The sequence below is a fragment of the Pelmatolapia mariae genome, linkage group LG3_W, assembly GCF_036321145.2.
Source record: "Pelmatolapia mariae isolate MD_Pm_ZW linkage group LG3_W, Pm_UMD_F_2, whole genome shotgun sequence".
NCBI classification, from domain to species: domain Eukaryota; kingdom Metazoa; phylum Chordata; class Actinopteri; order Cichliformes; family Cichlidae; genus Pelmatolapia; species Pelmatolapia mariae.
Window position 1 is genome coordinate 82,952,142 of NC_086229.1, and position 26,967 is coordinate 82,979,108.

The 26,967-nt window shown below is 40.9% G+C and overlaps 2 protein-coding genes and 1 long non-coding RNA gene across 7 annotated transcripts in view; 1 reads left to right on the forward strand and 2 right to left on the reverse strand.

Moving 5' to 3' along the window:
• Nucleotides 1-794: 794 nt before the first annotated feature.
• On the forward strand, nt 795-19,475 carry sec24d (SEC24 homolog D, COPII coat complex component). 2 transcript variants are annotated; one of them, XM_063470084.1, is made up of 23 exons: nt 795-893; nt 2,331-2,533; nt 2,680-2,782; nt 3,099-3,235; nt 3,346-3,651; nt 4,312-4,433; nt 6,074-6,185; nt 6,486-6,613; nt 9,370-9,508; nt 10,004-10,119; nt 10,977-11,101; nt 12,170-12,361; nt 12,557-12,650; nt 13,163-13,279; nt 13,439-13,609; nt 14,017-14,113; nt 14,208-14,353; nt 14,463-14,601; nt 15,001-15,119; nt 15,215-15,394; nt 15,484-15,675; nt 16,148-16,237; nt 16,779-19,475. In XM_063470084.1, exons 2-23 carry the CDS (start codon nt 2,383-2,385, stop codon nt 16,917-16,919), a joined length of 3,117 nt encoding a protein of 1,038 aa, XP_063326154.1. In that variant the 5' UTR covers nt 795-893; nt 2,331-2,382; the 3' UTR covers nt 16,920-19,475. The 2 variants fall into 2 exon arrangements, with proteins under 2 accessions (XP_063326154.1, XP_063326155.1); XM_063470085.1 differs by having other exon boundaries at nt 864-913.
• Nucleotides 2,448-9,062, reverse strand: LOC134624911 (uncharacterized). The gene is made up of 3 exons (XR_010093669.1): nt 8,958-9,062; nt 2,675-2,828; nt 2,448-2,527 (listed from the first exon to the last, which is right to left on the reverse strand). It is a non-coding gene; the product is annotated as an uncharacterized LOC134624911 (long non-coding RNA).
• A 75-nt stretch (nt 19,476-19,550) lies between the features above and the next one.
• Nucleotides 19,551-26,967, reverse strand: part of kcnip4a (potassium voltage-gated channel interacting protein 4a) — a 130,529-nt gene continuing 123,112 nt past the window's right edge. For all 4 annotated transcript variants that reach the window (XM_063470086.1, XM_063470088.1, XM_063470089.1 and 1 more), the window contains 6 exons: nt 24,583-24,652; nt 24,009-24,079; nt 23,337-23,444; nt 21,352-21,456; nt 21,200-21,262; nt 19,551-21,107 (listed from right to left, as the gene is read on the reverse strand). In XM_063470086.1, coding sequence (XP_063326156.1) covers nt 21,060-21,107; nt 21,200-21,262; nt 21,352-21,456; nt 23,337-23,444; nt 24,009-24,079; nt 24,583-24,652 — 465 coding nt within the window. In that variant the 3' untranslated portion in view covers nt 19,551-21,059. The remainder of the gene's footprint in view (nt 21,108-21,199; nt 21,263-21,351; nt 21,457-23,336; nt 23,445-24,008; nt 24,080-24,582; nt 24,653-26,967) is intronic.

Genomic DNA, 26,967 nt, shown 5'->3' on the forward strand with positions numbered 1-26,967 from the left:
GTAACTCTCACTACTTCACCAACATCCCTGCTCATCTTATTCAAAGGGAGATTTTGGGCAAGTGAGGTGGGGGGTACTTTTATAGACAGCAAAGACGAAGACAATGAATTATATTTTAATAAGACTTCTTGGTTATTTGTGTAAATCGAGAATGTTAATTCCAGCTTTTTTTGTGTCAGATACCTAAATAATGAGTACCGAATGTACCTTTGTGGCTTCATATCAGCATCCATTCATTCTCTTTGCCGTATAACTTAAATAAGGAATTGCCTTATTAGAATATTTAAAGTAGGTGTCTGATATGATTTTCATGTGTTTTCTTTCATATAAAAATGAAGTGTGACTAGGACTTTTTTTTTGGTCGGAGAGAAAGCTCATGTGCGTTACTAAGGTGACGAAACAACGCCTGTACTCTCGAGGACCACCACTCAACCCCTGTGCAGTCAGTGGTGCTGACGTGTATGGGTTCCCTCTCTTCCACGCATGCGCACACGGCAAGCTGCGTCTGGGCCTCGTCAAGTTAGCCACTTCATTCTGCCCGAAACAGAAGTGCATGTAATTCCTTCAACATACAACGTGAAGTAGCGTCTTGAAACAAAAAAATTAGGGTACAAAAGGTTGCTTTTGTTTTCGTTAGTCCTAAAGTATTGATATTTCTACACTCAGGCTCGCGTTTGCATCGTTCATTTTGCATAAGCAAGTTTATTCGTCGTTAAGAGTTTTATTTTGAAACGCATAACAGGAAGCAGTGCACCGTTCTCTACGTGGCTGGAAACGCTGGTTGGTTCGTCGCACAAACCAACAGAGCGACCGGTGCCGTGGTGGAGTTTGACGTGGCACTCTGCTTCAACTGAGAGGTGTAGATAGTGAAGAGGACTCTGCCCGACACACAGGTAAATACCAGCCAACAGACGTGAGTATTACTGTCTCCGGTAATTCTTCATTTGAATGTATTTATTGTAGAAATAGCTACGTTTCTGTCTCAGAGGAAAACTTTGTAGTAATTTCCGCGTTGCTAGCAAGATGTTTTCAGTCTGTGTGATTATAACTGAGCCGAGTGCTGTGTTGTCACATTACTGCTCCTCCTTTTTTTTAAAAAGGGCATTAAGCTACATTTATTGTCAAACAACAAGCTACGTGTTACTGACAAAATTGTGTAGTAGCAGCAAACGGGCCAACGTGTCCAGCTGGATGTGACTTAAAGGAAGGCAGCGATGCTTTTTTTTCCTTTTTTATAAAAGCCATCATAACGGTATTCGACGTGGCAGCTCTCGAAAATGTTACACGCATTAACTATTGCACCGCTCAATTACCACTCATATTGCATTTTTAAAGGGTTTATTTGGGTGAAACGTGCTTAAAATTGTCACTTTAAAGTTATAAAAGTAATCATGTCGTAGGCAGCTGTTGCGCGTTGACCCAGCTGTTCCCACTTCCTTTTTAAAACTTTACAGGCCACGTTTTGGTTATAAGGCGTTATTTTATTTTGTTTTGTTTTTTTAAGGGCAAGTTTAAAAAAAACAAAACAAGTAAAACTAGGCATTTTGGTTAAACAGCCTTAATTACACGTTTATTAATGTTGGCAGAAAAACAATGCAAACACTTTGGTAAACACTATGAAATCTAGAGCAAAAACAGAAATGAGCTGCTGGTGTTGTTAATTACTTATGATAAACCAACAGATTGGCATTGTTTATTGCGAGATAAAGTAGTCAAAGGTTCATCTTACAGTGTGCTAATCATTGCATGAGGTCAAATATCAGTAGTTATTGGTGTGGTTTGTAAACACTGAAGATATGATTTGGTTTTGAATCAGGAGCGTCAAGATCCACCAAATGTTTGTGCAAACGGTTGTTAATTTTATGAATGTAAGATTACAAGTCACATGTAATTATGTATGTGATGCAATGAAGAACCAGACCTAAAATTTTTTGATTTAATTTGTCCAACCTTGCCACCTGGCAGACACAAGCTTCATTAAATGCTTGCGTTCCGGATACAAACATCCAGGATTTTTAGCAGGTTTTTACATAAACTTTATCCATATTTCCATATTGTCTAGTGGTTTACACGTTCGCCTAACAAGCAAAAGCTTCCTGGTTTGATTCCAGGTGGAGATGTGACTGCCTTTGAGGTTTTGTCAGGAGAGGCACCCAGCGTAAAAATGAAACTTGCCAAGCTCTCCACTTTGGCAGCCAAAAGCAGCTTTATTTCCATATTAAACATTTTTTTTCAGACAAAAACAAACAAACAAATTAAAATCGCTATATATAAAACTGAAGTGCTTGTTTACTTTTCATAATCTAAGTATCCCATTTTCATTGCCACAGGTCATACTCTTTCATCTTGGCATGAGAAGACTGTGAGAGACATCCCAGCATCATGAGTCAACAGGGTTATGTCGCTGCACCCCCGTACTCCCAGGCCCAGCCAGGGATGGGGGCATATCAAGGTGGATTCGGATCTGGTCCTACGCAGCCCCTCTACGGGCATTATGGGGGCCCACCTCAGGCATTCAGTGCTCCACCTGCAGGTAAAATGCATTTAATTGTATTAAATAGAACTTTTTTTGTTTATCTTGATGTGCATGTCTTTCAGAGTAAGAGTAATGGTTCATTTTGAAGCTATATCAGCTTCTGATATTATCAATTATAACATAATGTCTGTTACTCACTGAAGGTATGATGAAATCATCAGTTTCCCCAGCTGCTAGCATGCCTCTGACTCCAGGGTCCAGTCAGTACAATCCAAACGTCCAGCAGAATGGCTCTCATCCTCAAAGGTAACGTTCCTTATCAGACTGCACCGACTCAGATCGACTGATTTTCCTTGAAGTACAAACAACAAATGATGAATTTATGTGGGCTGAAAGTTCACGCCATCTGCCTGTAAAAAAAATAAAATAAAAAATCAATGTATTTTTCACCATCCCACACCATGAAAGATGTTCACTGTTAAGTTATGTTAATAGGTTGTTGCAATAACAGCTGCTAACTTTTGCCATTAAACCAGCTTTAAAAACAAGGAACTGGGCAAACATAAGAATGCATTGAACCTCACGCATAGTTCAGTGCAATAACTGTTGTTATGGTCTTCAGCTACCCGGCTCCACCAGCTGTATCTGCACCGTATGGACAACCACCACACTCACTATACAACAGCATGGCATCACCTGGCCCGCCTCCAACACAGCAGCTCACCAATCAGATGAGTTCTATGAACTTAGGCAGCCATGGTACGTTTTCTGCATAGCCACAGATCATACGGTCTTTTAATTATAGTCTTTTAGTGGAATTGTTAGGTTAGAAAACTCACTACATAAGATGTGCTCTTTTTATTTCTTAGTCCAAGGACTGCAGAGCCCTCCTCCTCCAGCAAGCTCTGTTGTTCACCAGCCTTTCCAGACACCACCTTCTTCAACAATGGCTCCACCACAGATGCCTCCAGGCCCGCAGTCCCCCCACATGTCCCCTCTGATGTCTCCTCCACAGTCACCCCCAGCAAGCATGCCAATGGCAAGCCAGTCGATGGCAGGCACATCAATGGCAGGCATGGGTAGACCTTTCCCTGGGCCACCTCCTCCAGGCCCTGGAGGTTTCCAGCAACCTGGTTTGGGATCTGCTGGTCAGCCAGGATACCCCCAGCAAGCAGGTAACTCTGAGCCAAAAGCAGTGGACATCACAGGTTTTCATTTAGGCAGGTATCTCAACATCTGCATCTAGGGACCTTAAAATCTATACAGCATACAACAAAATCTGTCTGGCTTTGATTCTGATCAGGAAAATTCAAGAACAGTGTCAGCATTGTCCCCTCCTTGGAAATAGAAATATCATTTATTGTCCCTCATTGGGGTAATTCACATGTTCTAGCAGCAAGGTGACAGGCAGACGGAGCATGCAGATTCACACAAAAGTAAAGCTAAACTTAAAACTAATTTACCACATAAGAAAAAAGAATACTGTACAGTTATTAAAAATCGCATATTCAGATTCAAAGAAATGTGCAGCTGAGTAGGATAGTTTTTTTAAAAACGATGTACAAAAAGTGCTGTGAAAAATGTGCTGAAAAACAACAATGACCGATTATATACAGAGAATTGAAAAAATGTGCAAATAACATTAAACAACTTAAAGCATTTGTTGGGAGCAGTGATGTTATAAAGTCTAACAGCATCTCATATTTAATGTGCCTCTTATGCTTGGTTCCTCTTTCAGACTGCTAATTCATCAAGTAGTTATAATACAACTGACTATTCTTGTATTCTTTCCAGTGGAGCCAATAAATACCTACAGATGTTGTTTCAATGTACAGGTCAGTTTGGAGGATACATGGCTGGGCCTCAGCAAAACATGCCAGGAGCCTTTCCTGGAGCACCATCTGCAATGGCTGGCCCACCTCAGAAGAAACTGGACCCCGACTCTATCCCTAGCATTGTGAGTGAACAATTAATCTTTCTGGAAAGGCATGCCTTCACTTATCAGCACTGCACATTTGTCTTTTCTCATTTTTTGTCGTGAACTACCAGCTTATTCATTCTTCAAGAGTTGTGTGGCAAAATTATTGACATCTGCTACTTTGTTACTAAATATTTGTAGCGATTTTAATTAAAATGGTGGCTAATGCAAACAGAAGGATTAAGCAAAAAGTCTAAGATTACATAAAAAGTGTTTGGGGATATTAATTTGTCTTAAGATCTGGGCATATTGACAAGAAAACGTAAACACCATGAACAATATGTTTTTATTTTGTCATGGCAGGTCTCCTGTCTTTATGAGTGATGGACATATTATGCTTTTATGTTGCAGTCTGAAGCCTGAGGCCCAAAAGCTCAGGATTCAAGCTACTCTAAATACCCAGTTTCTGTGTATTTTTCTTAAGCCCTTTGTTCAGTGTGATGTCAAAGGGGTAGCATGACTAATATGGTCATCTCAGGCTGTGAGCACAATAGCCACACCTACCTGCTGTTAAAATAGGAGGCAGCCAATCAGAACAAAGTTGGCTTATGCTACAGTCACACTAGGCAAAAACAGTGATTGGACACCACAGCGAAACCAAAATTGTTGTGACCCTGTACAGTGAACTTGTTGCCTTAGAAATGGTTGCTTTGAAGCCAGGGGTCAGGTCTTTGACCACTTGCAGTCGGTTTTTGTCTTAAAATTGAATTTGGTGTGTCAAGACGTTGATAAAACAACTCTAAGATAGTGTCAGTCTGCTATCAATCAGCTGTCCATTTGCCATTAAGTTGGGTTAAGTTCGCAGTTACATACCAACTTATCACATACATCAGTTTATAATAATACCACGATTAACGGCAATAAATGAATGTGGAAATTCACTTTAAGTACTTGAATGCAAACTCCAGTCATAACCTCATAGATTTGAAACAGAAATTCCCTCACAAATAGTGACGTAGTTGCTACGAGACAGCGATTTAACTGCAAAATGGCATAAGTGCTCAGCAACTGTTTTCATATAGGAATATAACTGGAATACAACCATTTTGCAAGCAGCTGAGTCGAGTCCACTACTGCAACGAGATATGTCACGCAAAGAGATATGTTGTACTCGTCGCCATGGACTGAGTCAGACTCTGTCTGCATTTATGAATTACATGGAAATATTTTGCAAACCTTGTCTGAGAGTGACTGCAGTCAGTCTCAGACAGATTGCAATTGTTTGGAGACAGGTTACAACCCAGCAGTCAACCTGTACAATTACCTTACAGCCAAAAGTGGTTGCCCCGAGGTTGAGGGTGTTGCATACTCAACCTATTACAAAATATTTTTTAATACAATAAACTGGACATTGTAGGGATGGTAACCTAAAGGAAAAGGAGCTAAAACAGCTCATTTCAGACAATGGATCATCTGCAGGCAAGTCTCAGTATAAGATAAATAACAATTATTTTTAACTGTAAATCAGGTAGAATTACTGTAGTAAAAACATGGAGTTGAAAACTAGCATAATATGATTACCTTTAATGAAGTATCCATTCTAAAAAAAAATGTGCTTTTAACTAAATGGTGTTAATAAATATCAGATTGCACTTTAATGCATAACATTTCTACTTTAGACCCAAGTGATCGAGGATGACCAAGTGAAACAAGGAGGACAGGTTTTCACCACAAACATCAGAGGACAGGTTCCACCTCTTGTCACCACTGACTTCACAGTGACAGATCAAGGTAAAAAATGGATATCCAAACTTTTCGTTGAGCATTTAGTTAAAATATATTTACAGTAGAGTATTCATTTATCCCCTTATGGCGAGTTTATTTGGGAAAGATATAACAGTAAAAACAAAGAACTGTTCTTATATTGATCTAAATAAATAAATAAATAAAGACTGGGTAGCAGAGCATGAAAAATGAAAACAATAAAACTTTTTTTACTCTAACGAGTAAAAAAATCATCTTTTTTCTTAATATAACAATATAAAATGGAATAAACAACAGGTTATTTATGCTTCTTTTTGCTAAATCCAGGTAATGCCAGTCCCAGATTCATCCGCTGCACCACCTACTCGCTTCCCTGCACTGCTGATTTGGCCAAGCAGTGCCAAGTACCCCTTGCTGCCATCATCAAACCCTTTGCCAGTTTGCCAAAGAGTGAGGTAAGTTACCGTTTCACATAAAACTTCATCCGGTCGCAACACAAAATTAAGATTCTACTATAAAAGGTGGACATAGCTACTGTAAGACCATCCATCCATTTCTTAAGGTTTGCATTTTCATTGTTGCAATCTTAGTTTCAAAACACTGGACGTGATGAGGAGGAGTGAAATAACTATGCTAACAATTAGTGATTGATTGTTAGCAAATGAGCATACCACAGATATCCTTTTTTCAAATATAGTATCACCAAGATTTATAAAATAATTATTTTTTAAATTTACTTTTTAATTCAGTATGACCCAAAATGATGAACCCATTAGCAAAGTGTTTACAGAGACCAAGAGAGCTGTTTTCCTATAGACTTCTATAAGAATCGATGGTTTTTTGCACCATAGCGATTTCCATCTGGTGGCTTTCAGATAGAATTGCAGGTTTTTAGGCACTAATGCATCAGCTTAATATTTCTGACCTGGAAACTACAATCTTTTTTTAAATATACAGCCTGTTGTTAAAATACAATAGAAAGAGAGAGGAAAACAAACTCATCTTGTGCTGTAAATGTAACATTTGCACTGACTGATGGGTGCTAATATTCACCACTGTCTCTGTCAGGCTGAGAATTTATTCATATCTGTTGATCATCCATCCCACACTTATCCTTGGACTGAACTGTGTTTTTGAAATGTTGAACACTGTCATATATAATGATTCATAAATCTTACTCATAAAGAACACTTGACACAGACTGTTTTTAATGCTGTAGGAGAACCAGTTGTTTATGCCATATTCTCCCAAAGAGTTTGACACTTTATAAAGTCTGTGTTAAAGTCTTTTTGGCATCCTCCTGTAAGAGAGACAGGATCGTTAAAATGTCAAAAGTCACTTGTGATGGTTACATATTCTACACTGTTAATTTTCTTTTAATAGATGTTTCCATGAACTACAAAAGATCATTTGTCCCACGAACGACCTCCTTTTGGATCACGTGTGGTCCAAGAACCCTGTCTTAGATATTTTCCCCTCTACACTCGCCTTGTCCCAGACACCAGTTGGCCTTTTTAGGCAATGTTAGCACTGTCTCATCTGGCTTTTGGCTAATTGGCTAATGTCAGATCTGCAGGGACCAGAGAAGAAAAAAAAAGTCTTATACAAAAAGAATGGAAAATCAGAGTGTGGCACACTCAGTCCCATCCAGTGCAAAAGGGAATTTAGAGTAGCCATATTTAATCACTGCTCTGAGGTTGTAGAGAACCAAAAGAGCACGCTGCTGGGTTTTAATGTTGTTTCATTGCTGTTATCATACAACTGCTTTTGCTTAGCTCCAAGATATTATAAACACTTTTACTCTCCTCCTTAAATTTGCTGGTGTAATAATAAACCTGCTTGCTGCCCTGTCTACATGTGTTTTAAGGCACTGGAGTTCATCTGAAGCAAACATGTTCAGTTTATGTTTTGTCAGAGAGTATTAAATAAACAGTGCGAAGACACTCTGTCATCTGTGCGTGGTGTGCGTAATCCTCACCGTTTCTATTCTATTTTATGATAAACTGTTCTCATTTTGAAAGCAAAGTGTGTTTTTATTTGGGTGCCATAGAGCTGAGCTATATTAGTGTACCATATTTAGTGTTAGCATCTATCTATCTATCTATCTATCTATTAGGGGTGCAACGATACACAAAATTCACGGTTCGGTTCGATACTTTGGTGTCACGGTTCGATATTTTTTCGATACAAAAAATGTTCATGCTTTTTTAATTTGTCATTTATTAAAATTATAAATATATATTTTAACTCAAAAGTACAGTTTTTAAATTTAATGTTGCTGAAACGACAAAGTAATAAAAACATAAATATCTGATGGAGAAATCCCTCATCTTTGGAAAAGAGAGTTTATTATAGAGAAATGGCTCTTTCCAAAATAAAAGCTATACTATAGCTTCTTCTGGGGTATACTCTAAGCAGCATATTAAACATATCAGGTCCCCATAAGGAGAATCATGTGCTAACGGCTGTCTAAATGACTCGGGTAAACTTTGTAGCATGCGTGCTTGTTGTTTTTGTCTGCTTCCACTTGTCTTTGCACTAGGATGATGTCGGAGTAAATGTGCAGTCATATTCATTGTGTTCCCACTAGTGCTGTCAGCGTTAATCTGAAATGACATTAACGCCACAACACGGCAAATCTCCGTTAACGAGCTACCGCGGATCGCCCCGTGTGTGGGGCTGGACAGCGTCAACACGTTAACGAGCAAACTGCGCTAACGCAGTAGTTCCCACCCATGTAATTGAGCATTGCGTGGCACATCCGACATACTGTTTTACTTTTGTCCATGACGCGCTTACCTTCAGGGTCATACTTCACATGAAGACCAAAACAGTTCCAAACGCCAGATCTGAATGAGGGTGGGGGAGGTTCAATTTGCCATGTTGCAACGAGCTAAGCTTCTGTCTTGCTAGCTTGCGCTGAGCTCAGTGGATCTGCGCTCGACAATGCAGCCTAGGCGGAGTAGTCGAACGCAGATCCACTGAGCTCTCAACACAGACAGCATCGTCAGAAGAAAAGTTGATAAAATAAATTAAAAATTTTGTATTGTTCGATACACATGCGTACCGAACCGAAAGCACTGTATCGAACGGTTCAATATCGATACGAGTATCGTTGCACCCCTACTATCTATCTATCTATCTATCTATCTATCTATCTATCTATCTATCTATCTATCTATCTAATACATCTTCAATTTATTCTGTGTAGACTCCGCTGTATGTTGTGAATCATGGTGATACAGGCCCAGTCCGCTGTAATCGATGCAAGGCGTATATGTGCCCTTACATGCAATTTATTGATGGAGGGCGCCGCTACCAGTGTGGTTTCTGCAACTGTGTCAATGAAGGTACAGTACAATACAGAAAAACTAACTATATTTTAATCCTTGGACTCTGTGTGTGATTCACTGTTCAGAATATTACAATATTAGTATTGTTATACTCGATCTTGTGGCAGCATCCCAGTTCATCCACTGTCTGAAACAAGTTATTTAGCTCTATCGCCCCTCTCTTTAAGACATATTTTCTTGTGATTGGCTGCACCTCATACATTTGAAAGGCAGATGGGTGTTTATAGCCAAAGCTGTGTGCTTAAGATGACCGTATCTTATTGACGTCATGTGGAGTAAACAGAAAAAAATACCCAAACGACTGTTTAGAGCAGTCTAAAGCCTGAGCTTTTGGCTCACAGGGATTACTTATACAAATGCTAACCTCATTATTTGAAAGTCTGTCCGAGGGAGCAAGATGAAAGTTATTTAATTTAATTTAAAGAAGAGCACAAAGCACACTGTGATCACGTCCAGCTCAACACAGAGTTATATTTCTCTCTCTGCTTCTAGTGCCAGTCTTCTACTTCCAACATCTGGACCACATGGGCCGAAGGGTGGACTTCTATGAGAGGCCCGAACTGTCCCTGGGATCGTATGAGTTTGTAGCCACTCTGGATTACTGTAAGGTACACAAAGACTGATATCAAGTACACAATATGCAGGGTAAATAAAGCTGGTCAGATTGATAGAAACAAGCACTTAGATTCAGGCGTTGTTTGCTTGTGAAAGGCAGAGTTTATGCACTGATGCAACTGAATGATGTATCACTTCAAATAGCTGATTCTTTGTTTAGTTTGTTGAACGCAGTAAAACAGATTTGTATCGGCAGAACCGCTTTTTGGATTTTTCAAAGGACATTTTTGGCCAAACATCCTGTGTTTTCACCATCATCCGAACAGGACAGAACAGGGTTCAGCTCAGTCTCTTCAAAGTACAAAAAAACTGTCAATGATGCCAATCAGTGTCCCCACTGAGCCTATTGAGAACATTAGAGGGTTAAAGTAAGTAGGCAAAGCTGAGTCACTCCACTGGCCTACTTGTGCTCTGTTTAATATGCCTTATAAACAATCTAGGCAAGGCCAGATAATAAACAAAAGCCTGTAAGGTGAGTGTCTTGTAATGGGTTGTAACTGTGGAAACATAATATCTCACTGACAAGCCCCCTCACAAACTTCACTGCTGTTCCCTTGTTTTTAGCAATTTATCCCTGATAAGGTGTTCACAGTTATAAACAAGCATAGAAGGAAATATCTTTGATGAATAACAGAAACCTAAAGTGGAAGACAATGATTGATCCTGTTATGAGCTCACTGATATAGGTCTCTGATAACAGTGTGTTATCTCATGACTTGTGTGTTTAAAAGGCCAAGGAGAGCTGCTTTCCTATTTGTAAATTCGACATGTTACGTTGGAGGTCAGCCAAGCTATCATTGCCCGAAAAGGAGCAACTCATTTATTATGCCTGCTGCTGTTTCTCCCACAGAACAACAAGCCTCCAAATCCTCCTGCCTACATCTTCATGATTGATGTGTCCTATAACAACATTAAGAGTGGCCTGGTAAAGCTGATATGTGATGAGCTGAAGACTCTGCTGGAGAAGCTGCCCAGGTACACACAGTAAAAAGCACACTTGCTCACTACACTGCAGGGCTTCCCCTGAAGCCTTATAGATCAGCCATCCTGCTGAACGTCAGCTGAACGTGAAACTTTGCAGATGACGGGTACGAGGGAGCGCCAAAAGTGGTGCCGAAAAGGGAAAATATGACAGTGCACGCTCTCATCTTTGAAAAGTATCCTAAACAAAAAGCTTTGTTATGGTTTTCTGTTAAGAATGACTTGATTTATGTTAGAGGAGAGGATGGTGTACTTCACCTGGTTACTCCCAAAATAACTTGGAAACTGTCTTGCCTTCTCACTAGTCCATCAGTGTCAGCAACAATATTTCCTTAAATGTCTCCTGCCATGACATCACTCTTTAAACACCTAGCAGAAGCATATGCAAGATAAGGGCTTCATTAGCTGCGTTTGAACCTCTGCTTTTGCTTTCACAGGCACTAAATTAAACCCACTGGATACTCAGTGGTTTTCATGTGGTTCATGTAATTCTGCAGTATTTGGAAAAAATGCATGAATAATTCACTTAAGAAGGTGGAGGGAACTTTAAATAGATCCAGATGTGTAGATGAAGGCTTTTAATTATATATATTTTATCACCACTGGTATAAGGAAGAGCACAATAAATAAAATCTGCTGAATCTCTTATTTAGAAAAGCAGCTGTAGCTGTAGAGGAGCCCTGAGGAGCTGTTTCCAGTCACATTACATATTCCTACAGTGCGATCCCTTGATTTAAGAACATACGTCTGCAAAGTGCAGTTGCGATTGTCAGGAAAGAATGTTTTGAAATCACTCATATGGTGACAGGTTTTTATTCATGGTCCAGGTCAGTGCAGCTGCCTATTAGACTTCTGAATCCAGGGGTTTCTGGTAAATGTCAGCAGGTATTGTGTCTTTAATTCTTTACATGTGCTGTCACCTTAACCCAAAATCATCTTTGTGTGCCTGGAGGCACACTGTAGAAGAAAAAAATGACCACAGCAGGCAAGACTCCCCAGTAAATACACATCCTTTGGATTTAATCCATCCTGGAATTCACTGATTGCTCGTTCTCTCCACAGAGAGGAAGGCATGGAGACCTCAGCAATAAAGGTCGGCTTTGTCACCTACAACAAGGTCCTTCATTTCTACAACGTGAAGAGCGCTTTGGCTCAGCCGCAGATGATGGTGGTGTCAGACACGGCCGAGATGTTCGTCCCGCTGCTCGATGGCTTCCTTGTCAGCTACCAGGACTCGAGGGCCGTCATCTACAAGTAAGAAGCACTTCGTCACTGATGTGCGGAGTCACTGTTTATCTTAGAGGCCCTGTAGCAGAGAGCATCGGACGCAAAGAGACAAAATAGTCTTTTTGTACTGTCAAACATTTCAAGAGTAGCTGTTGTGAAAGCATTAACGAGGCAGTGTGACACGTCTGTGTCAAACCATAATCCTCTTGCTTGTCTCTGCAGCCTCCTGGACCAGATCCCTGACATGTTTGCTGACACCGCTGAGAGCGAAACGGTCTTTGCCCCTGTCATCCAGGCCGGTGTGGAGGCATTTAAGGTTAGCCTCAGTGTGACACCTGTCAACACTGAAGTGGAACTTAGTGTAGCTCTCTGAAACAAACACTTACTGTAGGTTTGTTTCAGGGAGGGTGTGGGTTTCCTAAAGATTTGGGGTAATTTAAATCTAAAACATAGTACTGCTATGCTCTCACCAACACTGGCTCTCAAGCTTGAACTCATTCAACCTATCAGCTGAGTGAAGCAACATGTAGATTTTACTCCCCCTGATATGTTTGTGTTTACTTAAAGTCCAGCAAGCTTTCCCAGTGATATGAAGTCAGTGTTTTGGCCAATGACAAAGGAAAAGTTCCCACGCAGCTTTTAATTGGAAGCAGTTGCGATATTACACAACAGCAAGGAGTCAGAGATGTATTTATTTGTTCGTGCCCATTTATGTGGCGTACATGAAGTCTAGCATTAGAATATTTGCAGGAGTTGATATTTTTCACCTCCTGACCTCGTGGCTAAGCGAGATCTTCTTTTCCCCTTCCATCTCTTGCTGCCCTCCAGGCAGCAGAATGTAGCGGAAAGCTCTTCATCTTCCACTCGTCCATGCCCACTGCCGAGGCTCCAGGCAAACTGAAGAACAGGGATGATAAAAAGCTGGTCAACACAGACAAGGAGAAGGTGAGTACCTTTTTGTGTCAGTTGTGCCCCTAATCTGAATTCTGAATACACAGCGCTGGGCATAAGGAAAACCAACGCTGGTCTGATCTCAGTCTAATTACAATAAGTGTTTGAAACTGGTGACCTAATCTTGGTAAACTGTCTTGTACTTTTCCACAGACCCTGTTCCAGCCTCAGAAAGGTGTTTATGAGCAGCTGTCTAAAGACTGTGTGGCAAGTGGCTGCTGTGTGGATCTCTTCCTCTTCCCCAGCCAGTATACGGACATAGCAACCATGGCTGATGTGCCGTCACACACCGGAGGCTCCGTCTATAAGTACAGCAACTTCCAGGTACCAGCAGACGTGTGGTGCCTGTTTACATTGTATTTGTCACTAAGTGCACACACGCACACACACAAATGCTGCATGCAGACTCATAACGAGCAGTTGTTTTATTCTTGTAATTGTATTAAGAAGTCCTAATTTCACACAGAGGCAAAGTTTGCTGCCTAATAAAAGTGAATTGTACCTACATAATGAGTTTGGCACAGAAGCCAGTCTGATATAAAATAGTCCCAAAGGAATGGTGCAGTAAGCATGGGAAGTTTGCACATATTGAAAAAGTACAGTGTTGATTTGTATGCCTGGATCTGCTTCCTACAGACATGGCTCCAACAGTAACAACACTGCTATCTGCTGGCTAAAACTTTGTTTGTTTGTTTGTGTCTTTTGTTTGTTTTTTGCTTTTTTGTTGACAGATAGAGACAGATGGGGAGCATTTTCTGAGGGACCTGAGGAAAGATGTACAGAAGAGCATCGGGTTTGACGCCATCATGCGTGTTCGTACTAGCACGGGTAAGAGGAAAGACAAGGTCGCTCTTTTGGTGTGTTCTGATCTATCACGGCGAGTTACCTCCCAGTTTTTCACACTGGTCTGTGTCTCCTTTAGGCTTCAGAGCCACTGACTTCTTTGGCGGCATTTATATGAACAACACCACAGATGTAGAGATGGCAGCGGTGGACTGCGACAAGGGCCTGACAGTAGAGTTCAAGCATGACGACACACTGAGCGAGGAGACCGGAGCGCTCATGCAGGTGTGTGTAAACCAAGCTTTATTCCAGACTGGTCATATTTGAAATCTTTTCTCTAAAGATTAAAAACCCAAGGGTATGTTTAAAGCTTATGTTTCACGCTTTTTCCCAGTGTGCCTTGCTGTACACCACCATCGGCGGGCAGCGGCGTCTCCGCATCCACAACCTGAGTCTGAACTGCAGCTCGCAGTTGTCAGAGCTGTACAAGAGCTGCGAGACCGATTCGCTCATCAACTTCTTTGCCAAATCAGGTTAGATTCCTCTGGAGTTCAGGTGACTGCATTAGTTAAAACTCTGCTTGTGGAAAACATATTTTATGATGTAGTGCAGAGGCACGGCCTGCTAACACACTCAAATGTCATCTGACATTTGTTGAATATATCCCATGTATCACTAAATAATCTTATACTCAGTGATGTATGTGAACCATATGTTTCACATGATGCCGTCCTTCTGTAATCTGCACATAGCGGACCATGAGTCCAGCTGTGTTACTGACCTCTGTTACCTTTTGGTTTTTGCCTTTTCTTCCACCTTTTTTTCCCCCATACTTGCCATCAGATGCCTCTGAGCCCCCCCCCCAGTGTTTTTCTTCTCTCCTGCTCTTGCTTTGTTTTTTTTTTAACTAATCTTTTGTCCTGCCCACTCAGCTTACCGTGCCATATTGAACCAGCCTCTAAAGAATGTGAGGGAGATCCTGGTGAACCAGACGGCTCACATGCTGGCCTGCTACAGGAAGAACTGTGCCAGCCCCTCTGCTGCTAGCCAGGTCGGAGAATCACACCTAGAAAGAAGTTTCAATGTATATTTTGACTTTAAGATAAAAATAACTAACAATATATTTTTTAATAAACCCACCTGTAGCTGATCCTCCCTGATGCCATGAAAGTGTTCCCAGTCTACATGAACAGTCTGATGAAAACTGCCCCCCTGGTGGGCAGCACTGAGCTCTCCACGGACGACAGAGCCCACCAGAGGCTGTCGGTCATGGCCATGGGAGTGGAGGACACCCAGCTGCTGCTCTACCCACGCCTCATCCCTCTGGTAGGGAATAAAAACACTTTGCGCTTGATCATCTTACTTAGACGTACACTATTAGTTTCACTTGGTAAACCCTTTGTACTGTTTTTCAGCACAACATAGACGTCAACAGCGAGAAGCCGGCCACTCCCGTGCGCTGCTCTGAGGAGCGTCTCACAGACTCTGGCATCTTCCTGCTGGAGAACGGCCAGTCCATGTTCCTGTGGCTGGGCCAAGCAAGCTCACCAGACCTCATCCAGAGCCTGTTCAACCTGCCCTCCCTCGCCCACCTGCAAGGACACATGGTCAGCATTCATTTCATCACTCTGGCCTCAGTGTGCTCAGAATCCACATGAAATTGTTTTTGAGATATTAGAGTTGACATTTTACCTCCCCGGTGCCTGGAGGCATTACGGTATGGTCAGAGAATGTCTGGATGGTAAAAGTCCAGTTTTGAGAAATCATCTCAGCACATCATAATTCAGTCATGTTCGACTGTGCCCACATTTTATCAAGTATGACTCACTTGAACTCCACTGCTGTGTAAAATGAGCTAAACTGAGTCAAAGCTTTCGTAAACCTCAAAGTTTTAAACAAGTACGCCCCGCACACAGAGCTCAAAGATCCACGTTTATTTTCAAGGCAGAACTCAAACACTTCAGTATGTGTTACTGCGGCACAGGAAGGAGGCAAGCAGTATTTAGGACTGGTCTTTAGTTTTAGTGATCAAACTGCTCCTAATTACACAAAATCTTTTTTTTTGTTTGTTTGTTTTAGTGTGCGCTGCCGGAGCTTGACAACCCTTTGTCGAGGAAGGTCCGCTCCATCATCAGTGGCCTTCTTGAAAAGAGGTCAAACTCTATGAAGGTAAGCAGAAACACAATCCAAAAGCATTGTTTAAACACAGTTCACATCCTTTTTATTTGAACTTTAAACCAGAGAGAACATAGTTTACTTGAGGTGAGGCAGAGACAATATTGAGGCTTTTGTTGATCTCTGCTTCCCTCTAGTGGAGCTTTACAGTAAATACACTCCCCCAAAAGTTGCAAAAACGTCATTTATTTATTCATGTTTTGCCCTGTTTCTATATAAATAGTCTAATCAAAGTACATCTACAGAAAGCACTGTACAAATGACCCATGCACTGCACACCCAGTGCTATTGAGCAGTTAATATATAGAAAGTTCCTGGATCCACAGAGGACCACACACATATATATACACACACACATCAGCCTTAAAGTGAAGCTGAAGTGAATTCAGGCTGTAGATGAGAAACATGTTCCACAAAAACAGGAACGTGCCAGCTGTGACAACAGAAACAATGTGAATACATTTTGTAGTGTGACAGCTCCTATGTTCCAGCTGTACTGGAAATCAGTCACACTTCTCTTTTCTGCCCTGCTCAGCTGCAAATTGTGAGGCAGAAAGACAAACCGGAGATGCTGTTCCGTCAGTTCCTGGTGGAGGACAAAAGCTTGCACGGCGGGGCTTCCTACATGGACTTCCTTTGCTACGTTCACCGAGAGATCAGGCAGCTGCTAACCTAACCTGCTCACGTTTGGGCTCAGTTTCCCCAACTGGACCGTGTGCAAACCTCTAAGGATCAGTCTCATTAGGTTCTGTTTGAATCTTTAAGATGAGCCACAGAATGACAAGAAGAAACAAGGAACCAGGGAGAACCCGTCGTCAATTCAACCTCCAGAGTCCAAAGTTGCCTTTATCATCGTTTAGTGGCCCACAGTATGATCTTCAAATAACCACTTGACACATGAGGAACTTTAAAGTAAATAAGGGAATGAAATGGACAACACATTGAGGATTTCCCGCTTGGGTACTCTGTGTGATGGACTGACATCGGTGCCTGGGGCTGAAATGCACTCTGGCACGAGGCCCATTGGCATAAGCAGTACAACACTCACTGTGTATTCAATCGGTTAAAGTGTTTTTCCCCATTTTACTTTGTAGATTTATAGGATCTGGATTAGACAAGGGGTTATTTGTGGGCCATACTGTAGACGTTCACTAGTCTTTGTTACTCTCCCAGGAAGACTGAGTATATTTCAGTATATTTCACTTTTTGAAACTCTTTTTTAAACAACAGATGTTCAGAGAATATTTGCAATATTTAAAGGTCTTGCAGAGGTTTCTACATTTTATCACGCTTTTGGTGTCTGACCAGAAAATGCATTTCAATAAATGTTTAAAACATGTATCCATCATTTCATAATTTAACAGAAACAACGCTGAAACAAAAGCCACAGGCTGCCAGGACCAAAGCCCGGTCCTGTTATCGCACCCCGAGTGATTCAAAGCATTCGATTCACACATGCCCCCACCAAAAATCTCATTCTTTGACCATTTATGGCTTCACAGCATGCAGTGGTAAACATAACGTTTTGTTTGGGTGCTCTGAGCGCACAATGAGACGAACACAGCTGCGGCTCTACATAGAGAACACGTCTGATGAAAAGTGACACTTTTTCTTTTCCAATTACACGCGACTCAGAGTCGGTGCTCAAAACGGAAAATATTTAGTGAGGAATTACCTCAACAATCCAACATAGGAATTTATATATGACTTTTTGTTGTTGTTGGTTTGGGCCTGCGCTGCTGTTGTGCTTCAACTGCAGCACGTTTTAATTTATACGCCGACTTTTATGGCAGTTAAAAACAGTCGAGCTACTGTTTGTGTCGGCTGATCATTAGTGTAAGGGACTATCTGCTTACTGCATAACCATCCAAAATCATTAAATCTTGTGTTCAGTGATAACATGTAACATCATCACTTCATTCAGTGTAAGGTCACCTTCTGTTAAGAGGTACTGTATTTGCATCAGTGTAATTAATGTTATCCATTTGCCTGCTTTTACATTGATATATGTAACATCATAAAATCTACATGTCTCTGTATAATACAATATAATTGTTTGGTTTATAAGCAAACTTATCTCAGGTAATTTAAGTATGTAGAAAGCAGTGGCTGGAATCTGACTGGAAAGATCGTTTTTGTGGAAATTTGTGCCAGATGCATTTCATTTCTCACCTTAAATGTCCTTTTTTTAAAAATCCAAGTCAACTATTGTCTTTAAATGTTGCTCAACTTTGTGAACGTTTATGTTTTGTTTACAAGTTCAATTTATCACATCACCCTCTGACGCATATTAAAATGAAAACTTCATATCCATACGCCTCATTGCCGCTGTTCTTTTTAAAGAGATAATAGCACTTACCATGACTGAGTTCTGACTGATGCTCATCCTCCTACTTCAGTATCCATTTTAGCTACACTTAGTAAGATTCAAAATACAAAATTCATTGTTTTCATCCACTTTTTTTCTCTATACACTCTAAATAACAATATTATTATATATCCCAGTTTATGCCATTCAGGCAAGAAAGAATCAAGTCAATCGCCTTGTGTAATTCCACCTTGCTACCACCAGGAGGCATGAGGTCTCTGTTCTTCAGTGAGAACCAATAAGCACAACATACACTACATGGTCAAAAGTATTTGGGCCACGCCTCTTAATCTTCATTTCAGGTGTTTTCAGTCCCATTGATGTATGAAATCAATAACCGAGCCACGCAGGCTGCCTTTACAAACATTTGTGAACAAATGGTTCAAATGGGCTCCATGAATTTCAGGGCGGTACTGTAATAGGACACCACCGCGGCAACAGGTCAGTTCATGAAATTTCTTCCCTTCAAGATATTCCACGATCAGTTGTAAGTGGGATTATTGGAAAGTGGAAGTGTTTAGGAAACACAGCAGCTCAGCCATGAAGCGTCAGATTGTGAAGTTGCAGAGCATCAGCACGGAAACTGTGCACCGGGAGCTTCATGGCTTGGGTTTCCATTGCAGAGCCGCTCCTGTAGGTAGGTAGGTGTAATGCGTAGGTGGCCTGGTACTTTTAGATCTAAAATATGAAGCACTTTTGATAGAATAGATTTTTAAAAGTTTTGTCTGCAAACCATTTGATCTGTTTGTAACTTTCCAAATCAACCGTGTTGCTCTTTTCTATTCCGTAGTGGATAAAAGTTACTTTTCATCATCAGGTCTCTGCAAATAAAATACAAATCACACTCAAACAAGCGGTTTAACAAACAGCAAGTTAAACGAGCTAAAACCAAACACACTATCTCCTTTTGCATGAATAACAAGAAGCAGGGCTGAGAAAAAAGTGTCATTTTCTTTACTAAATTATGGATGATTAACATGCCTCACTGAGGAGGTTCATATGTTCCCGACTCCCAGTGATACATCGTAGAAACACACTGTAGACTTCGAAGGACAAACATGATAAACCATTAAATGTTGCGACACATTAACCATAAACCACAGTTCTCAAGTATAAGTCGTATTTCTGCCTACTTCCTGTGTCTAATATCCAAGTCTCTGTGAAACAGAGCAAGAAAAAAAGAGAGAGCATGTCAGACAGAAACACTCAGACACACTTGAGACACTTCTCTCAATAATCCAGTAGTTTTTGCTAACATTTGGGAGCCAATCAAACCAATCAGGCTGAATCGGTGTGGGCAGTTGCATCCCACAGGATGGAGGAGGAGGAGAGAAACAGCAAGAAAACCCAAACTAATGAGTATAATACAAAGTTTGTACCAATAACCAAACCCCACTGGCCTTTCTTATTAAAAACAGTGACTCATATGAACAAATCTAAAGACCTGAAAATCACCCGAGGGTGACTTTTCATGTAATACTGTACAATGACCTGAACACCTTATAAATAATCCCAAGCACTGCTCCTAGTGTAAACTCATAAAACCCAAAGAAAAACATACTGATGGATGATTTTACTTTACAGGAAATATACATACATGAGGTTAAATGAATTCCACTGAAAGCAGCATTTCTCCTATGACAAAGAAATGGTTGTATAACATCATACTCATGGTAAATAGAGCTACCTGTGTGCTTCTGTAGACAAACCATCGATATTATGGTCCAAGTTTGACATCAATACAATCCTTGTGTTGTCTCATTCTAGTTGGCAAGTAAACAAGAACAAAAGTTTCTCATAGAGTTCTTATCTAATAATGTTTTTTAGAGTATGTACAGTTTAAAATGGTAAAATGTATTCTTTTTTCTTTTTTCCCCCTCTAAACAGTTCCTTCAAAGAGCAGAAAGACAGACCACGATGGTTAACTAAATCGGGCGGGAACACTCTGGAATTGGGAGCCGGTCTGGAATGTAAAAGCAGACGGAGTGTGACGTTACATCCGATGTTTTGTTCGGGTGTTTCTAATGCTGCAGAAAGTCACAGTGATCTGATTTGGCAGTAAATAAAACAGAACAAAATCTGTCTGAAGCCTTTCGTTAGACGTCTTAGGCAGAACTCTGAGTTCGGCAAACACAAAGACGCTCCAGAGACAGAAGGCGGAAATCAACCTTAAAGTTAATGGTTTCATTTTGAAGCATCTCCTTTTAATCCATTTTCACTATTTCACTTAGAAGTTTCCAGAATTTGTTTAAAAGAAAGCGGCAACCAGCTCCAGAGTGTCCACGGCTATACTGCCTACTTATAACTGAGGCCCTCTGTAATGAAGAATAATTTTATCTATGGTCAAAAAGTCTGCATAGCACACTGTACACAGTATGAGTCCAAGTCAGTAACTGGGCCAAGCTAAAGATGATGGTCTCTTCCAAATCCTCCACAGCCAGCCGAAAACTAAAGAACGTTTTCAAAGAGGTGCATCGATCGCATGATGTTTTCATCCTGAGGATACAAAATAAAAGAGACAATACGATGAGCGGCGCTGAGACTGTGCCAGCAGCAGTGTGAGCTGATGTTCTGGGGATCGGCCTTACGTTTTGGCAACAGTCGATGAACTCGTCTATGGTTACCACGCCGTCTTTGTTCTTATCCATCTTCTGTTGGAGGCAGACAAAAGGAGAGATATGAAGAAGGTTTTCTGAAGCCTCGTACATAAAACAGTGAAATCTGCCAACTGCCTGCTTGCCTGAAAGAATACTTCTACGTGCTGACGGGGCGTCTCCTCTTTGAGGACGGGGTATGTGCATTTTCCCATCATGTCGTAGATGGCCTTCATGATGTCCAGCATTTCCTGTGATGCGCGGAAAACATAACAGAGATAAATACAACGTCTTACACTCAGTTTGCACTGACTACTCGCTAGCAGTTCTTGTGTCCTCACTCATATCTTACATGTGACTGGATTCATGCATGAGTCATGTCTCAGGATGAATTATTGGTCAGCGTCAGAAAAAAGAAAAAAGCCAAACACTAATTAAAATGAATGGCCCTGAGCCTCAGCTGTTGTGCTAATCAGCACAGGTTGCATTATAGAGCATTCATTTGCGCTGGGACTGTTTGTTCTTTCAGGTCCCCGTAAAACAGATTCAAGGAGCAGGAAGTTCGAATAACAACCCTGAGAATTTAAGGATGGCGACTATTTTATGTTGTTTTGTGATTTCTGCTCTACATTATTACATTATTCAGCTTCCTAATGAGTGATATACATATATACTCACTGGCCACTTTATTAGAGACACCTGCTCAACTGCTTGTTAACACAAAAGTCTAATCAAGCAATCACGTGGCAGAAAATTGATGCATTTAGATACATAGACATGGTCAAGATGAGACCCTGAAGTTCAAACTGAGCATCAGAACAGAGGAGAAAGTTGATTCATATTTAAGTGACTTTGAACTTAGCACGGTTGTTGGTGCCAGACCAGTTTAGCAGTTTCTGAGTGTTTCAGAATCTGCTGATCTGCTGGGATTTTCCCACACAACCATCTCTAGAGTTTACAGAGAATTAGCCAAAATAGATAAAACATGCAGTGAGCAGCAGTTCTCTGGGTGAAAATGCCTTGATGCTGTCAGCGGTTAGCGGAGAATGGCTAGACTGCTTCAAGTTGCTAGAACGGCAATAAGTCAAATAACCGCTTGTTACAACCAAGGTACGCAGAAGAGCATCTCTGAACACACAACACATTGAAGCTTGAGGCAGATGGGCTACAGCAGTTGAAAGAAACAACTGTGCAGGGAAAATACTATTAGCTTGTTTAGGCCGGCATTGAAAAAAGTAGCTTTAAATGTATGCGGGCTGGCTTAATCCCTGCGTTTGAATTAAATTAAAAGGAGCCAGCTTTGTTAATGAACATATGGCAGCTCGACAGCTTTAAAAATAGTGAAAGTAAAGAATAAAATTAAAGGTTAGTGTAGTTTTAGTTAAGCTGTAAATGTAGTCAGGCCACACTGGCAGGGAAACATCTGTCCATGCTCTGCTATTTTTTATGTAGCTGCCTGGGGGAGTCACCATTTATGTGTATTTTCTAAACGATACAGTGTATAGGCTGCACAGTTTTAATAATAAGAATGTAAAGAATCACTTATAGCAAAGATACATGAAAATAAAATGTAAGAAACCTTGTTTATTTCTATGTTCCATATTAACCCTCCATGTCTTTTGACACAGTAGATGGCAAAAAGAGCCAAATGTGGCTCTGGGGCGAACTAGAGACACCTGCTCAGCACACGGACTGAAGACAGTACTACAACTCAACCATAAGAGGGCAGTGTTTGTTTTCAGTACAGCTAATTCTTCCTAAGAACATTCTTTATTTTAAGTATTGTGAACTCCAATGCTTGAGTGCTTTCACACTGACAAGCAAGGACAACAAGCTTAGTGAGCCAGTCGGAGGATATGTCAATGTTAGCCCACAGAGGCAGATTCCTGGGAGGATGTTTTCTTCAGTTTAATTGTTACATTTTTATCTTTACTGCACAAAAATCCAGCGCAGTCTGCAGGCTCAATGTGAATATTACCAAAATGCAAACTGGCGTAGCGCTGTGCTCGATCAAAATCAACGAATCGTGAACATCGTGTACAATAACATGTAAGTGAATTAACTAAAACATGCAGTGTGAAACACGGCGAATATTTCAGCACTGTGACCTTCGTGTTTTTAGGAGACGTACCTCTTTAGTGATATATCCGTCTTTATTGATATCATAAAGGTTGAAGGCCCAGTTGAGTTTTTCCTGGACTGTGCCACGCAGGAGGATAGAGAGACCCATAACAAAATCCTGTAACGGAAACACAACTTACTGACAAAAGTGCAAAACATCACAGATTTAACTCAGCAACGACGCATGAGACACTTTCTACGTGAGGCACTTCAACCGATTCCAACCTTTCTGTGAGGATGCTGTCCTCTATCACGTATTCATTAGAGGAAAATGATGAAACAGCAAAAGTGGAGCTATCATAAATCAAAAATAGCTCATTATTCAAATGTTTAGTCGACTGGTATTCAGTGTCAGTCCTCAGGGAGATCCCGTACTTCAGAACAGAGTGGACCGCACATTAGGCAGGGAAACTTTGGTTTGGCATAATGACAGCTGTTCCCTGTTCTGTCCTAATAAGCAAATAAGTGCCCTTCATAAATATTAATCAAATGTTGAGCATCTTGAGTAAACTTGATGAGGCTAGATTTTTTTTTTTTATATAAAGGGGGTTGCAGGTTACATAATGATCAAGTGTAAAGCCTCGTCTGTAGGAGCGTTTGATGCGCACGCCTTTTTGACATCGTTTCTCTCCACATACTGGTCGACACTGAGAAATGAACAACCTGGCAACTCTGGGCTTACCTCAAAACTCACAGAGCCATTGTGATCCGTGTCAAAAGCATTGAACAGGAAGTGTGCGTATGTCGAAGCATCTATGGAGAGAACAAACAACCAATCACAGAACATCTGTCGTGATTACGGCTCGCTGGCAGTGGTGGCTACTGCAAACAAGAAAAGGGTTCAAAGCGGAGACTGTTTTTTCTTTTCGACTTCAAAGAAAACAGGCTCGCGATGAGAGGGAAGAACAGTGTGCTTAGAGCTAAGGGTTTTATCATTGTTTCCTCTGTGCTGTGCCATTATGTTCACTGCCCTGCCTTTCTTCTCTCTGAACAGATATATCAAAGCTTCCTAATGTTTCCTCTGTTCCTCCTCGGGTAGAATCTTTGCATAATGATGAGAGCCAACAGAGAGAAACTCAAGGCTGCCTGAATACAAACTTCTCCTCTCCCTCTGCCTCTCACCGACACTGTGTTTTCATGGGAGGCGAGGAAACCTAACGTACTCCGGACTTAGTGATGTTTTGTAAACACGCATCAAGGCGGGAGCTCCTGGGAAAGGGAAAGCATGCTGGGAAAACAAAGCAGCGGGCACAGACCTCCTTGCGGGAAGAACTGTGAGTAGATGTCTTTAAAAGTGTCTTCGTTGACGACCCCGCTGGGACATTCCTGCAAGACAAAATGGAGATGCGCAGGTTATCTGACATCTATGTTTACAGTCCTAGCCTTAAGCTTGAGTTCACATAGTGCCAATCACGGTCACGTCTCACTAAAAACAGGGCACCTCTGAGAACAATAAAGTCAGCTAGCAGTGGGAAGATGCCTTTAAAAGAAAAACAACATATTCCACCAGTGACTGTCGTTGGTATTCAAAACAGAAACCATCGAAACCTCAGCAGCTATCTCGTCCATGCCTGTGGTTATCTGGTAGCATTCACTGGAAAAGACTGAATAGTCGTACATAACATACCCAAGAATTGTGCGTGTCTCTTTTCAAACAAAGTAGCGGATGACCTTGCTTGGAGCAGCGTGGTGATGGAGGCAAACAGTTTTACAGGTTCGATTCTGCGGCACACACTGACAGGATATTGACTTTAGTAACAGAGGGAAAGTTACCCCCTACATGGGCAATTTCCAGGGCAGGAGCCACGTGTTTCTCTGTATTTTATGGAAGAAAATAGTCAACAGCAGTGAGGGCTTTTATTGGAAATCAAATATAAAAAAACAAAACAAAACAAAAAAATCACGGTGTGGATGCAAATGCGAACACCTCTATGATAGAAGGACTTCTGAAGCTACATTGTGCTTGTGAACTTGCATCAACATCAACATATTCTATTCCCTTTCACGAAAGTCAAAAGTAGACCCGTTAAAAGGCTCTCTGAGTACGAGTAACCTCACTAGAATTAAAGGGCATGCTGGGTTTCCTGCTTCCTGTGACCACGTCTCATCAGCCACTTTGGGAAACAATGCGGCGAAGTGAAGAAAATAAAGATGAAACCTTCATCGTCTTGCTTCAAACGGGCGTCTTGTGTTTCAAGTTAAGAGGATGCTGCAAGGTTGTCTGCACAAGTCCCCTGACAGCCTCCTCCTTCTTGGTCTCACAGACTCAGCTGAATATCTTGCAGGGTGAGGCGAGAAAGAAGTTTCGGAGATGTTAAGCGAGACAGAATGTGCACAAGTCTGTCTCTGCGTTGTCATTTGGCAGGCTCTAACCTGATTTGTGAAGTCTGAAAGTCGTTGCTTGGACTAGTGTGTATGAATCATAATGATGTACAATGGGGAAAATTACTCTCCATCATGGTCGGAATAAATTACACCTAATTATAACGGTCAGAGTGCCTGGATTGAGGAAAAATATTTAAGCTGTTAATTTATAAGCATTGATCTTTATTCCTGGTAAAACAAAAGACTGCAGCTGCAAAGAAAACAATTAGTGTTGTTCAAATTAGAAATGTGAAGCCACAGTGTTGTGAAAAGTTATTTGCCCCTTCCTGATCTCTTATTTTTTGCATATCTGTCACACTTGCATGATTTAGATGATCAAACAAATGCAACACAAACATCGAGTGTGTTTTTAAATGATGATTTCATTTATTTAGAGAAAAAAGTTATCCAAACCTACCTGGCCCTATGTGACAAAGTTTTTGCCCCCCTTCTTAACTCATTAATTAACTGTGACTGACTCAATTTTTTGGAAAGCTGAGTTCAATTTACCAGCCACACCCAGGTCTGACTACTGCCATAACTGCTGAATCAACAAATCACTAGCATGCTAACATGCTCATAACAACAGTGCTAACAGGTTTTATAATCTCTTAACGTATTACTTTGGCATGACGAGATTTGCTGACCCAGTTGTAAATGAAATTATGAGCTAAGGTTGAATGGTCTACTACTTTGCAAGTAAATGGCCATAAAATAAATAACCTAGCTAAGATTTTGACCTATATGTGCGTTAGCTTTTAGCTTTTAGCTAAAGCATATATCAGCATGGTGTGATTTTAGGAAACTGAAAAAGTTTTCTGTGATCTGTTCATCTGATTAAAAAAATTATCTACAGCAGATGAAAAGTATCAAAAAGTCATGTTGTTAGGAAAAAGGAAAAAACCATACACCGAGAGAAAAATTGATTTTTCAGGGGGGAAAAAAGTTAGTTTTTACAGGGTAAAAGGCTGAGGTATGCCAAATTATATAAGAACTGGACTGGTAATCACTAGTAACAGATCTTTGGATAAATCCAAATTTAAAATTTTTGTTTAAATTAGTTTGGGTTGGAGATCTTGTCAAAATTGATGGAATTAGTATGGTTGGATTGGATTCCACCATGCAGTACCATCTGGAAAGCATCTGATCTGATTGTTGAATGATCCCAAACCCACTGCCAATGAAATAGAAGCATGCCTGGATAGAAAAACACACAATAAAACTCAAACTAAAAATCAGTCATGGATTGGCCTCCCCCCAGCCTGGACCTCAACACA